Below are 12364 nucleotides of genomic sequence, written 5' to 3' on the forward strand. Positions count from 1 at the left end.
TGAGGGAGCCACCTGAAAGTCCAGGGAAGATTTTAATCTTAGCAAGGTCACCATTGCCCCAGCCTCTCTTTCTGTTGACCCATGACTTGGAGGGGAGGACAATAACCCTGTTTCTTTTTGTCTTTGCCTCTTTCACCTATTCCTCCTCGTCCAGGGCATAAATATTTTATATAAATTCATGTACAAAACCTACATCAGCAGATGGCAAGGCCTTGTATTTTTGCAGTAACAGAGCTGATATCTCCATTTACCTTTTTCTGCTGAATCAGGGGCTGGAAAATCCTCTACTAACGTTCTGATGTATATTTAAACTCAAAACACAACGGTTTTTGTACTGGATTTTCAAGGTTGACCTGCAGCCCATTTTTATGTTTTTATATAAGCCAAGGATCTTGCTGTTCAAAACCCCAAAGCGTTTACTTGGACTCTGGAGAAAAACAAACTTCCTGGTGTGGGTTTTGTGAACATAATGAAAAAGTTCAGTCTGGCACAGAGGTGGCAGGCCAAAGGTTTAGAGGTCTTAACCTTTGGCCCTGGAAAGATTGGGAATGCTTATCTCTCACTGATTTTTTTCAAAGTGGGGGCATTCTGAATGCTTTTTCTCAATGGGGATCAGCTAAGCCTTCCTGAGGGAAGGGGCAGCTCTGGGGCCATAATACTCCAGGCTGCCCCCATGGTATTCTGGCCTGAGCAGATGCCACCTGTGAGTCCACGATGGAAACTTGGTAAGCCCGCCTTTATGTCAGTTCTGTGGATTTCGTGGGAGTCTTCCAGTTGGCATTTAAGCGTTGGTCCTGCTCTGATGGGACCACTGCCCCAGCCTTCTTGCCCTGTCTGCCATGGTTTCTGGTCCTGTCTTCTGGCACAGAATTCAGGAGACAAAAATTCAGAGAGGAAAAGGGTGTTTAAAAGGAAGGGAGGGGAAAAAAACAGTCTGGTAATAGGTCAGGAATATAAAGCATGTGGGCTGGAGGAATAAAGGGGAAAGGAGCAGAAAAAAGTGTTGAGGGTTCAGAAGGACTAGGGCAAGAGTCCGGCCTCATTGATGGCTGTGTGTCCTTCTTTTCCTGACCAGGTTTTGTCTGTGAGCGCGACCGGCTCTCCTTCAGCTTCTGCCAGACCCTGAGGCTTCTGGGCAGGTGCCACCTGCCCACCGTCAGCGCCCAGTGCTGCCAGACCTGCCACCAACACGATGCCCAGGGTCACCGGGAGCGCGGGGAGCAGCGTGCTTCCCGGAAGTGAAGGCTGCCTCTCCCCATTTGTGAGGATCAAGTGCCTCAGAGGAGGACGCCGCCCTCCGGCACGTTGCCTGGGGCCCTTCCTCCGGTTCAGGATCCTGCATGGTGCTCTTATGCGCACAGGCATTTTCTTGTTCAGTTTGGTGCTCTGCTGGGGCCCTCCTCATCCTCTCCTCAGACTGCCGACACGAAGCCTCCTGCACCTGGAAATGCACAGCCCAGGAAGGTCGCCCCAGTGGTTTCCTGCATCCAGGGGTGCCGGCATACCTTGCATTTGAACAGGGAAACAGCCCGCCCGGGGAGAGCAAAGCTTCTGAGGCCATCTCAGAAGGGTCTTTGGTGCTATTACGCATTTGCCTCCATTCAGGTTTCACTTGGTGTTGGCGGGCCAGCACAAAACTCTTTTGACTGTTGTTTTTTTAAAAAACATTATTTTTATACTTTACACGGTTGAGCATCTAGCATTCTGGAGGGGGTACGTTTGATCATATAAGTTGCCTTGACTGCGTGGAGCAAGGTTTTTTCCTTATCTTTGTCGATACAGCTCAACTGAACCTTTCTCCACTTCAAATTTGCTGAGAGAGTTCCTCTGGTTGTTGTTGGACTGCAGCTCCAATGGCAGGGAGTGTTAGCAAGTTATCCCATGAATCCTGTACATGCAATTTATATGCTTACAAGGCATAACCTAGTAAATGGGCATTTGCTAGTTAATCAAACAGGCTTGTATCAGTCATATTTCTAACACAATTCCAGCTAGGCTGTGCAAGGACAAGTTCATGTTGTTGAAACAAGAGAAGGGTGTTGCGCTTGGGAATGGCTGGCCAACTCTCCCTTTGCAGAGCAGGGTAGTCTCTCCCTTGCCCTTTCCAGAACAAGGGACAAAGAGTATTTAAAGATTAGAGAGAAGTCGGGTTGGTCAGTGTCTGGTCCTTGGAGGGTGCCTTGAGATGTAATTTAGCTCAGAAACATGGTCCGTGGGGCAACATCCCATCCTAGTGAGTGGCAGCTGGAGAGTCATTTGAGACAAAGGCTGTATTGCAACATCCATTAACATCTCTGTGCAATCAATAAACCATCACTGGATTGTGGCTATGGCTTCATTTCACTTTGAAGCTGGTTGAGCTGGGACCCAAGTGGTGGATCAGGATGCCAGAACTGTTACAGTTGGCTGTGACTGATGGGAGTTGTCATCCAATAACATCCAGAGGCTCATGCGTTCCCTACATCCTGGCTACAGTGGGACCAATACTGTGTTCTTGAAGCTGGTTTGGTTTTGACCGGAGGAGCAAACTTCTCTGCCTTGTCCGTGATTTCTTTTCCTAATTATGTCCTTATGGTCTCTCAGGGCAAATGCTCTCTGCCCTGAAGGCCACCAATGTTGTTCACGCTGTCCAAGTCTAACAGCAGCCACATCTTCTTTTCTCCCTATCTCAGGAAATGTTTCTTAACCTTGAATCTGCATTTCCTACACTTGTCATCCATATTAATATCTCCACTGGCAGGAGGCCTCTGTCTAGTTTTCTTTTCTCCCATTTTTTGATTTCTAGTGTACATTGATGGTGAGGGAACAGCTCAAAGGATCTTGCTGTGTTTTGGGCTCTACAAATTGTGTAGTTCAGCTTTATTATTACATGTATTCTTTGTCTGAGTCTCAAAAGCTAGGTCACGGTCCTTCTGTGGGAGAACTCTGTGAAATTCTACAGATGTGCAACTTACATTCACTTGAAATCTTTTAAAATGAGTATCAATGCATGACAGATAAAGCTGTTTTTCAGGAGGGAAACCAAGAAACACCAGAGCAAGATGTTCACTGGTTGTCTCTCTGCCCTAGGCGGGAGACCATTTGAAAGCACATGCGTCCATACATGTCTTTATGTTATCACCTATGGAATATCTTTAACTATTAACCACAGACGTGAAAGAATTCAAATACCCCCTCCTCCTTTTGGGAAGGAATACAATGGAAGAACCTGGTTATAATTTTGATTTTTTTTAAAAGAGATGACTATAGCTCTCAAGTGTGTTAAATTAAATTATCACAAAGAAAGAGCTGTGCCCTTTGTGATGTGTTTATGTGTGTGTGTATTTTACTCCACCGAATTCCTGCTTCCCCTTATGGCAAAGTCTGATAGTGATGTGCATCTCTTGGCACAATGGCAATCCACAGAAGGCATGTGTTTGCATGTGTTAAATGCAAATGCAGGGGTCCCTATGCCACTGCCTCTCTGCTCTGTTCTCTTCCTAAGCAGTAGAGATGCAGGGGGTCTGCCCCATGGCATTCTGAGGCAGAAAGCCAGTTTAGGAGGTGCAAAAGTATCTTCCAAAAGAGCAAACAGCCGCATTTGCAGGATTTCCTAACACTGGTGGGAAGAAACAAGGGCCTGAACGAATCTTCTTCTTATTCCCAGGTAGAGAAAACATACTGAATCCATGAGATTAACCTACAGGTTGACCCAGCATTTAACAATTGGTGCAGTAGTTGAGACTCACCAGCAGGATTCTGACCAAACATTTGGGGTTTCCTGTCACAAAAGTATGTTTTGAAACAACCATACTGTGACTACTATTTTTCAAACTGTTCAATTCCTCCTCTTAGCCAAGCAAAATATATCAAAGGCCTCTAACACAGCATGGCGGGTTTCATTCATCCTTGCCGAAAGGTCCACAGCAACCAGGTTGAATCACAGCTCCTGCTAAATAATGGGGAGATGTTTGTTGCCCCACAATCTTGGGCAGTCCAGCAGATTCTACTGGCAGCAAGACCCCCGAAATGAATTAAATCTGCAGAAAAGCACATTCTCTCTCCCTTCATACACAAACGCTTCTGTGCCTCTTCCGTCGCCAGAGAATTTGACAGTTGATTGTATTCCTTCCTGGCTCAGCACGTGGCTGGAAAAAGTGGCACCATCTTTTACTCTTGTGAGATTGTTCTCCCAAAAAAAATCTGTTTCCTGTAAACACTGACTCACATCTGGTCACTATAGTAACTGACAATCCATTTTGTTTTCCTTGGCCATCAGGTTCTTATTAGCCTCTCAGAACTAAAGCCGCTACAGCAAACAAGGCAATCATCCCTCTGCCCGCTTTGGGAACAGGCACCCTTTTCTTGCTTTAAAATGCAAAGAAACTTTGGCATGAGAAAGTGCTGACTCAAAATCCCTATCGTGGAGAGATTTTCTTGGGCCAGCTGAAAGGAACATAATATCATTCTGGCTTGAAAAGCTCATCAGCCAAGCCTGGCCAGCTGCCTGGAGTGGCTGGGAGAATGCAAGGAGGGCATGGATACTGTAGGTTACACTGCAAATAACAACAACCGAGGCTGGAATCCTGTTGCTTTCATAGACCTGTGTTCGCCATCACTGGTTTAGCCGCAATTCACTTTCAGATTTCAGCTCCCACTGGGGGGGGGGGGGGGGTGCGTGCCTTCAAGTCACCTGTTGACTTATGGCAGTCGCATGAACTTGAGAGAGTTTTCTTAATCAAGGAATATTCAGAGATGGTTTTGCCCATTTCTTCCTTTGAAACAGAGCCTTCAGCACCTGGTATGCCTTGGTGGTCTTCCATCCAATTTACAAGCCTGGAGCGGCTGGGAGAATGCAAGGAGGGCATGGATACCGTAGGTTACAAATGCAAATACAGTGCTACCTCGGGTTACGAAATTAATTCGTTCCGCGGCGCCGTTCATAACCCGATACATTTCGCAACCCGAAAAGGCGCTGGAAAGCCGCTAGCCGCGCTTCCGATTTGAATTTCGCGCCGAAACACGCCAAAATTAATTTTGTAACCCGAAAAATCTTTCGTTACCCGGAACAGTTTTTTAAAATCTAACTTTTTCGTACCCCGGAAATTTCGTAACGCGGTCAATTCGTATCCCGGGGTACCACTGTAACAACCACCGAGGCTGGAATTCTGTTGCTGTCATAGACCTGTGTAAGTTTCTTACCATGTCTGGTTGCACTTTTTGACCGACCATTGTGCAATGAATACATTTAGTTCACCGTTGGGTCAGCCGAGTTTCCCCAGAGTCTCCACATCTCATGGGCCTCAGGCCTTCTCTTAGTCCCAAGCAGAGCAGAACCAGAGCAGTCTCGCCATTCAAACATGGGTGCTGCCACACAACTCCTGGTCCAGCCATCTGGGAACAAGATGTAATTTCTATCAGAGGCTGCATTATATAAAGCATTTTTAGAACTACCTTTCTTAACAGGCCCAGTCCTTCCCCACATTTCTGCCTCTAGTGATTGTCATATGGAGTTCCAGTGCAAAAATATACTCCCAAAAATGCATATCTGAGCTTGTTGCACATCATGTTGGTTCGAAGAAGCTCAAAGGAGCTTCTGCCTGTTGTTCCAGTTTTTCTTTAAAATCCTAAACTACAAAACAGAAAGGGCGTCCTAAGACAAGAATGAAACCCAGATGCTTGTCATATGGAGGAAATTGCTTTCACAGCAATGGCAACGGCTGGTTAAGCGAAACAACAACTGCAACAACAATGTGCTCTCCTAGCAAGCACCATCGGCCAGAGCTTCCCTTTGGGGCATGCAGCTTCCGTGTGAAGGAAACCCCTCCAGCAGATGTTTCCAGCTGGGATGTGTGTCTGCAAAGCCTCCACTGGGCCGGAAATGAAGCTCTGGGCTCTCCGAGGAACCCCCATGGACTCCATCTATTCAGTGTGAGAAGGAGCGATGTGTACAAACTATGTGCTTTAATGCTCCGCCCGATGCTCCTTTGGATGCATTGGCCAGGGATAAAAGTTAGGCCCTGCTCATTTGTAACCAGGAAATATCAATTTATGTATAGATTTAGGAAGGAACTGAAAGATTACTTGCAGTAGGCTTTGCATTACTTGTTTTTATCCATTTTGGATTTTTATGTACAGTGTTGAGGTTGCTTACAATAACCGACAATAACAAATATGACCAGTAACCAGAGTAGATTTATTTGCACTTAGAAACTGCTTAGACAATTTAAAGTGCTCTACAAAAATAACAAATACATACAATAAACACAGTGGACAAAATTAAAACTCAGTATTTATGTTGTCAGGAGAAGATGGAAAGCAGGGAAGTTCTGTCCATTCTCCACTTGGCTGGTTAAAAGGCACTGGACTAAATCCACCAAATGCACAATCTCAGACACTTCAGATGCGCTTCAGCCCACAAAAGCTTATGACAAATAAAATCCGTTAGGCTTCAAAGTATCTTTGTTGTTTTTAACTTGACATATTAAGTGGACGCTGGCAAAATTGGGCTTTTAAAAGCATTGTTTGTTTAACATTGGTAACAGCATGCTTCATACTGGCTAAAAGCAAAGGAAGTCCTGCCATGAACTATCACTAGCGATTATGGTACGCTGCATTCTCATGAAAGTTGTGTCAAGTATCTCTCTTGAAAGAAAACCTCTGCTTCTCTTCGTATCCAGAAACATCTGATCCTTTTCACTAATGAGAGCAGTTCAGAAAGAGCTCCACAGCCACCTCCTGGACAAGCCTGAGCAAAACATGCGCAATTACAGTGTTCGGTAGCCAATGCCTGCCGCCTTCATCCAGCGAATGATCTCTTGAAAATGAACTATTTAAATTGCATTTTCTTGAAAACTTTAAGAGTCACAGGAAGGAATAAGCAAGGATCCCTATTCAAATCACACCAACACAATGCTTCGTCCATGAAATTCTAACACAATTCCTACAGACATTGATAACTCTGTTGTCTTACTGCCTTCATATGCCATCTTCTGACGGTTCATGATCATCCACCATAATAACGACTTGACTGGAAGATAGCATCTGTTTTTGAGAGCCGGTGTGGTGCAGAGGCTTGAGTGTTGGACTACAACTCGGGAGATTGGGGTTCGGTTCCTGCTCAACCATGGCAACCCTCTGGGTGATCATGGGCAAGTCACACACTCTCAGTCCCAGAAGAGCCCATGATAAGTTATCCTTGGGTCACCATGAGTCGGAAGACACATAACAGCAACAACAACAACAACAATCTTAGGCATTAGCTACCAATACGATTCGTTTCAGTTAAAATGTGAAGTCTGTATTCTTTTTCACTGGCTATGTTCCACTGTGACTTACTGTGTGCAAAGGTACAAACCTGAACAATCAATCTAATACCCCAAATTAGATAATTGCCAGAATTCTGTTTTGTCTAGTGGCTTATCTCATTCTGCAATGGATGTCCTTTCTTGCATCTGGCATTGGCGCTGGGGAGAGGAATGGCCGAAGGATTCCAGTTATGAAAATGCAAAAGGATGATCCAGGGCTCAGTGTGATTTACCCTTTAGCTTGCAGCCATAATGTGAGGTATGCCTCACCTTCATTGAGACAGATCTAAAACATACTGTCCTTAATCTGCTTCCAGTTATATTTATTTTAATAACATTGAAGAAAAGTCTACGTTCAAGAAATCATCGTGTTTTATTCATCTTTCGTACTGCTGCTACTCAAGTACTTTCCACAGGAAGAACGAAGTGAAAAAATTAAGTCATAATCAGACTTTTAAAACTGCAATGTATTTAACATAAGGTGACAAAAGAATTAGCCAATGATCCTTTCATAAAATCAATTTTCAATAAGGACTTTATGGTTCACCTAAGATTGAGCCACACACTGCTCACTCTTTTTACAATTACATAATTTTTATAAAATGATTATTTAAAAATAGGCAGAGGTATAAAAGATTCTTCCGTTTTAAATGCAAGGCCTCCATCTTTTTTACAAAGGCATTGACACCCGTGCGCCAGGTAAGTAAGTCCCATGTCAATGGAGATCCCGGCAGCTAGTCAGGTTCCAGAACACACTGCTCCACAATCTCCCGCAAGTTAGGATTCTCCATGGCAGCTGCCACCCTCTCTTTATCGTTGATTTGCTTGTTGACTACAGGACAGCGGGGGAAAACCCAAGATGGCCTTTATTAATACTAAAAGACATTTGTCTGAGTGCCCCTGAAGACTCTAGCTTCAAACAAAAGCTGTTGCAGCTGCTGTTGTAGTTACACATCCTATTGAGATTAGTCATTAAGGCACCACAGTTGGTTCCATTTCCCACAGTCTAATATCTGTCATCGGCAAATTTCCCCTAATGCAGAATAATCAGAGAAGGCCTAATGCTTCTTTGTCATCACGCTGTGACACAATACAGTGCTAAGAGTGCAAATGATAGCTGCAACAGGTAAGAATGCAGAAGGCAGTGTCTTCCCACAGGCTAGCTTATGTGCTCCCTTCCTCCTTGATATCACTTCCAACTTGGTGTAAAAGGCTGTGTCTGGGAAGCCTGCCTGCCTGCCTCCCATAGAGCACACCTTTAAATCAGGCTTAACAGGAAAACTGCCTCCCATGCAGTGACGTGGAGCCTTTCCCATCCAGCAATGGGAAAGGTGAAAGGCTCCTGGTCTAGCCCCTTAGTAACCATTTTTGAAATGACCCAGTGCTCTCTTTTCCTTTGGGCTCGCCTGAATACACTAAGAGAACAAAACAGTGACAACCACCACTCTGCTGTCCGCACCAACACAGCGCAAAACATTTTGAAAACTCGCACCACAGGTTCCTCAACCTCTGCTTTCAGAGGTCAGAAATTAGTAGGCCATTTTCCAAGACTGCTTTTGGAAACAGCGCTAGCCTGGTGGCTGACCTAACGTCTTCCTGTCCTCAAGATACCACAAGTCCACATGCGCAGGGGATGCATGGGCTGGTGGGCTCCTCAAGAATGAAGCCTGCTCACATTGGCACCTGGCACTGCCCCACATGGAGAAAGCCACCTAGTCAGATTCCTGACACACCAATCTCAACTTCGCATGGGAGAATAATCCGAAGACATACTTACTGTCCTCCTCGGTGGAGTGTGCCCCCTCAGATATGAAGATTTCCAGCTAAATGAGACAGAAAAGTGTTCCCTTGGAGATAGTTTGTTCCCACATCACAACAATGAGTCTAAACAGAATACATACCATTGTATAGATGGCTCCACCTAACAGCTAAAGCCCTATTTGGGTGGCCAACAAACACATATGCTCCACATCAGAGGGGGAGACAGTCCAACTCTGCCACTTCCATCGATGCCTTCTTCCTCATGTGTCTGAAGAGGAGAGCCTGCCCTCTCTGTGAAGGTTCTCCATGCAAGCCACAGCGCTTGGTTCTTGCACATTCTAGCTCACAGGGATAAAGCAGGCTCTCCCTTCCAGACCCATGATTTGCACATGGAAAAGTGAGCAAGAGGAGAGGGCTAGCATACTCCATTCCTCCCAGGCGGAGCCTCCGCACATGCTTACCCAGACACCTGAGCACATGTTACGCCTCAAATGTGGTCACAACATGGAGGTTCTTGACATTTCTCTCTTCTCACAGACATTTTGGGCTGGGAACCTTCTATGGATGCTGCCCCTTCAATCCTGGCAATTTTTGTGAATGTGTCAAAGTAGCCCAATTGAAAAGAGTGTCCTAGGAAAGGAAAGCTTGGCTCTGGCTTTCATGGCCTCCTTCAGTGCCACGTTTTGCACAAAAACAACAGGCACGGTGCCTGATCTTCCCCATTCCCCCCGTTAGAAGAAAAACTCCCATCTGGGGAATGGGATCTACCTTCATGACTCGTAAACCCCTCGCTTACAGATGGCCTTCTGGAATTCAGTATACGGTATGTTTCTGATGAAAGAAATGACATGAAAGGACATGACATACCTTGTGTTTGAAAGGCAAACATCTCTGGAGCTTGATCCGCAAACACAGACCTGCATTTCAACAAGAGCAACAACAAAATCAGTTTTCTTTCCATACAAACACGCCACCCCAAGCCTCTTTTCCCTGTATACTCGCTGCCTTAAGTCCCTGTACTGGGAGGAAGGCGGTATATAAATAAACAGGATAAGAATAATAATAATAATATACTGGCCTTGAAGGCTATATCGCACAAGGCTGTGCTACCCCTGTTTACTCAGTAACTTCCATGGTGTTAAATGGAACTTCTGTTATAACTTCCCGTAAGTGAAAAAGGGCAGAACAGCTTTGGGGATTAAGGCACCACCTGAAACTCAGGACAAGCACTTCAATCTGTGAGGGCCTGTTCCCTAAGACAATTATGGCACATTGGCACTGTGGCAGGTTCTGACTTTAACATCAGATGAGAAATGTTCCTCAAATGCTTCAGGGTACTGTTACTTGCATTTCCAAAACCTGAGACTGTAAAGCTGGCAAGTCAAAAAAGCCAGCCAAGGAAAATGCACCCCTAGCCCCCACATCTTTGTGTATACAAAGTTCTTACCAATGAGAGTAGCCAAAGAGCAATGAGGTACTGTTGGTGTAAACCTGATCGTCACCAAATATTCATCTTCCCTGGTTTCATGCACTTCAACACAGCTTTCGGTCACCACCTCTAGTTCTTCTAAAGTGTTGGGCTTTTCTGGATCCCGGATTGTTCGGATTATATCTGCATAGAAGCAAACACACCGCAAACAATGAATTATGGGGGAAAGGTTCAGTGTGCAGCTACAAAACCACTTTTCCTCTAGCTTTTGGGGGGAACAAAGAAGAAGCGGAGTCTAGAGATATTCTCCTTACACAAAGCGGAAAGGCTAGGATATCAATGTTTTCATTTGGACCACGTTGTGGAGACGCTCACTGACTTCTGCGGTGGTTGCACAACGCTGCTTTGTTAGTGAACTGCGATGTTGCACAACCAAGGGGCACGTGCACATTGTGCAACCATGCGCAACACAAGCAGTGCATACTCAGTCAGCTTCTGCCACCTTCAACTGAATGCTGATTTCCATGTTGGACCAACAGGATTTGGGTGACCTTAGGAGAGCCACCCTACCGCTAATGTCTTCAGCTTCACTGCAGAAATAATCCAGTTTGAAACCGCTTTAACTGCCCTGGCTCAGTGCTGAGGAATCCTGGGAACTGTAGTTTATAATAATGGCACCAGAGCTCTCTCCGAGAGAGAAGGCTGAAATGTCTCACAAAACTACACCTCCCAGCATTCCCTAGCATTGAGCCAGGGCAACTGAAATGGTCTCAAACCGGATTATTCCTGCAGTGTGTGTTTTGGACCTACTTCTACGCTGCAGAATTAATCCAGTTTGAGACTGCTATAAATGTCATGCTATGAAATTGTGGGACTTGCCACAACAAAACCACAATAACAACAACAATAATAATAATTTCTACCCTGCCTCTCCAACAAGATCCAACAAATCCCAGGATTCCATAGCACTGAGCCATGACAGCTGAAGTAGTATCAAAGTGCACTAATTATACAGTATAGACAGTCGCAAGGAGGGTGCTATTGAACCGGTAGAAGGTTGTTGTTGTTGTTGTTATTATTATTATTATTATATAAAAATGATAATATAAAAATAAATATAATAATAATATAAATAATAAAATAATAAAATAAATAATAAAATAATAAAATAATAAAATAAATATAAAAATTATAAAGTAATAGAAATAATAAAATAAAATAATAAAAATATGAAATAATAAATATAATAAATAATAAAATGTAGAAATAAATATAAGAATAAGAATAATGAACCATTTGCTTGTATGCCGCCTTTCCCTTCTTGAAGGTCGAGTCAGATTACGACAAAAGGCATCAACAAAGAGCAAAGCGTTTCCTCCCTCCCTCCCTGGTACATTTAACAATAAAGCAATTACTATTATTACTATCATTATTATCATCATTATTATCATCATTATTATTCCTATTCCCCCAATGTCTCCTAGTCCCAACAACAGCCCCGCGAGGTAGGGCAGGGCCAATAAAGAGCGAAGGAGTGGGGAAACCAGACTGCGCTTTACTGTCGTTTCCCCTTGGCTGTGGAGGAGCCCCCTCCACAACCGCCGGGCGCCCTCCAAACTGGAGGCCGGGGCTTCTGAGCGGCCTAGGCCTCCTCGCCTGAGGCGGCACTGACCGTAGACTTCGAGGGCCCGCTCCTGGTCCATGGCTCTGCTCCTGGGTCCGGCCTCCTCCTTGTCCTCGTCATGGCCGGCTCCTCGGCCAGCCAGCGCCCGCCACAGCAGCCCCAGAGAGAGCATGATCCCGCGGCCCCTGCAGCGCCCTCGGCTCCTCCATCTAGCTGCCTTGCCCCAAGGAGACTACGACTCCCGGCGTCCCCCGCGCCCCGCCC

At 45.1% G+C, this 12364-nt stretch overlaps 2 protein-coding genes across 5 annotated transcripts in view; one reads left to right on the top strand and one right to left on the bottom strand.

Moving 5' to 3' along the window:
• ADAMTS7 (ADAM metallopeptidase with thrombospondin type 1 motif 7) overlaps window positions 1–3287 on the top strand; it is a 35917-nt gene extending 32630 nt beyond the window's left edge. Inside the window, exon 24 of the mRNA XM_089538323.1 lies at window positions 1076–3287. Within this exon, the coding sequence (XP_089394449.1) occupies window positions 1076–1242 (167 nt within the window). The 3' untranslated portion in view covers window positions 1243–3287. The remainder of the gene's footprint in view (window positions 1–1075) is intronic.
• Window positions 3288–6156: 2869 nt separating this feature from the next.
• LOC149307517 (cytosolic iron-sulfur assembly component 2A-like) lies at window positions 6157–12347 on the bottom strand. Of its 4 annotated transcripts, none has more exons than XM_089539363.1 (5): window positions 12149–12347; window positions 10495–10659; window positions 9915–9964; window positions 9064–9109; window positions 6157–7207 (listed from the first exon to the last, which is right to left on the bottom strand). In XM_089539363.1, exons 1-5 carry the CDS (start codon window positions 12270–12272, stop codon window positions 7146–7148), a joined length of 447 nt encoding a protein of 148 aa, XP_089395489.1. In that variant the 5' UTR covers window positions 12273–12347; the 3' UTR covers window positions 6157–7145. The 4 variants fall into 4 exon arrangements, with proteins under 4 accessions (XP_089395489.1, XP_089395490.1, XP_089395487.1 ...); XM_089539364.1 differs by having other exon boundaries at window positions 6157–7692; XM_089539361.1 differs by having other exon boundaries at window positions 6157–8118.
• Window positions 12348–12364: the final 17 nt, after the last annotated feature.

Source organism: Sceloporus occidentalis, unplaced genomic scaffold, assembly GCF_023333645.1.
Source record: "Sceloporus occidentalis isolate IW3139 unplaced genomic scaffold, rSceOcc1.0.p SCAF_9, whole genome shotgun sequence".
Taxonomy (NCBI): Eukaryota; Metazoa; Chordata; class Lepidosauria; order Squamata; family Phrynosomatidae; genus Sceloporus; species Sceloporus occidentalis.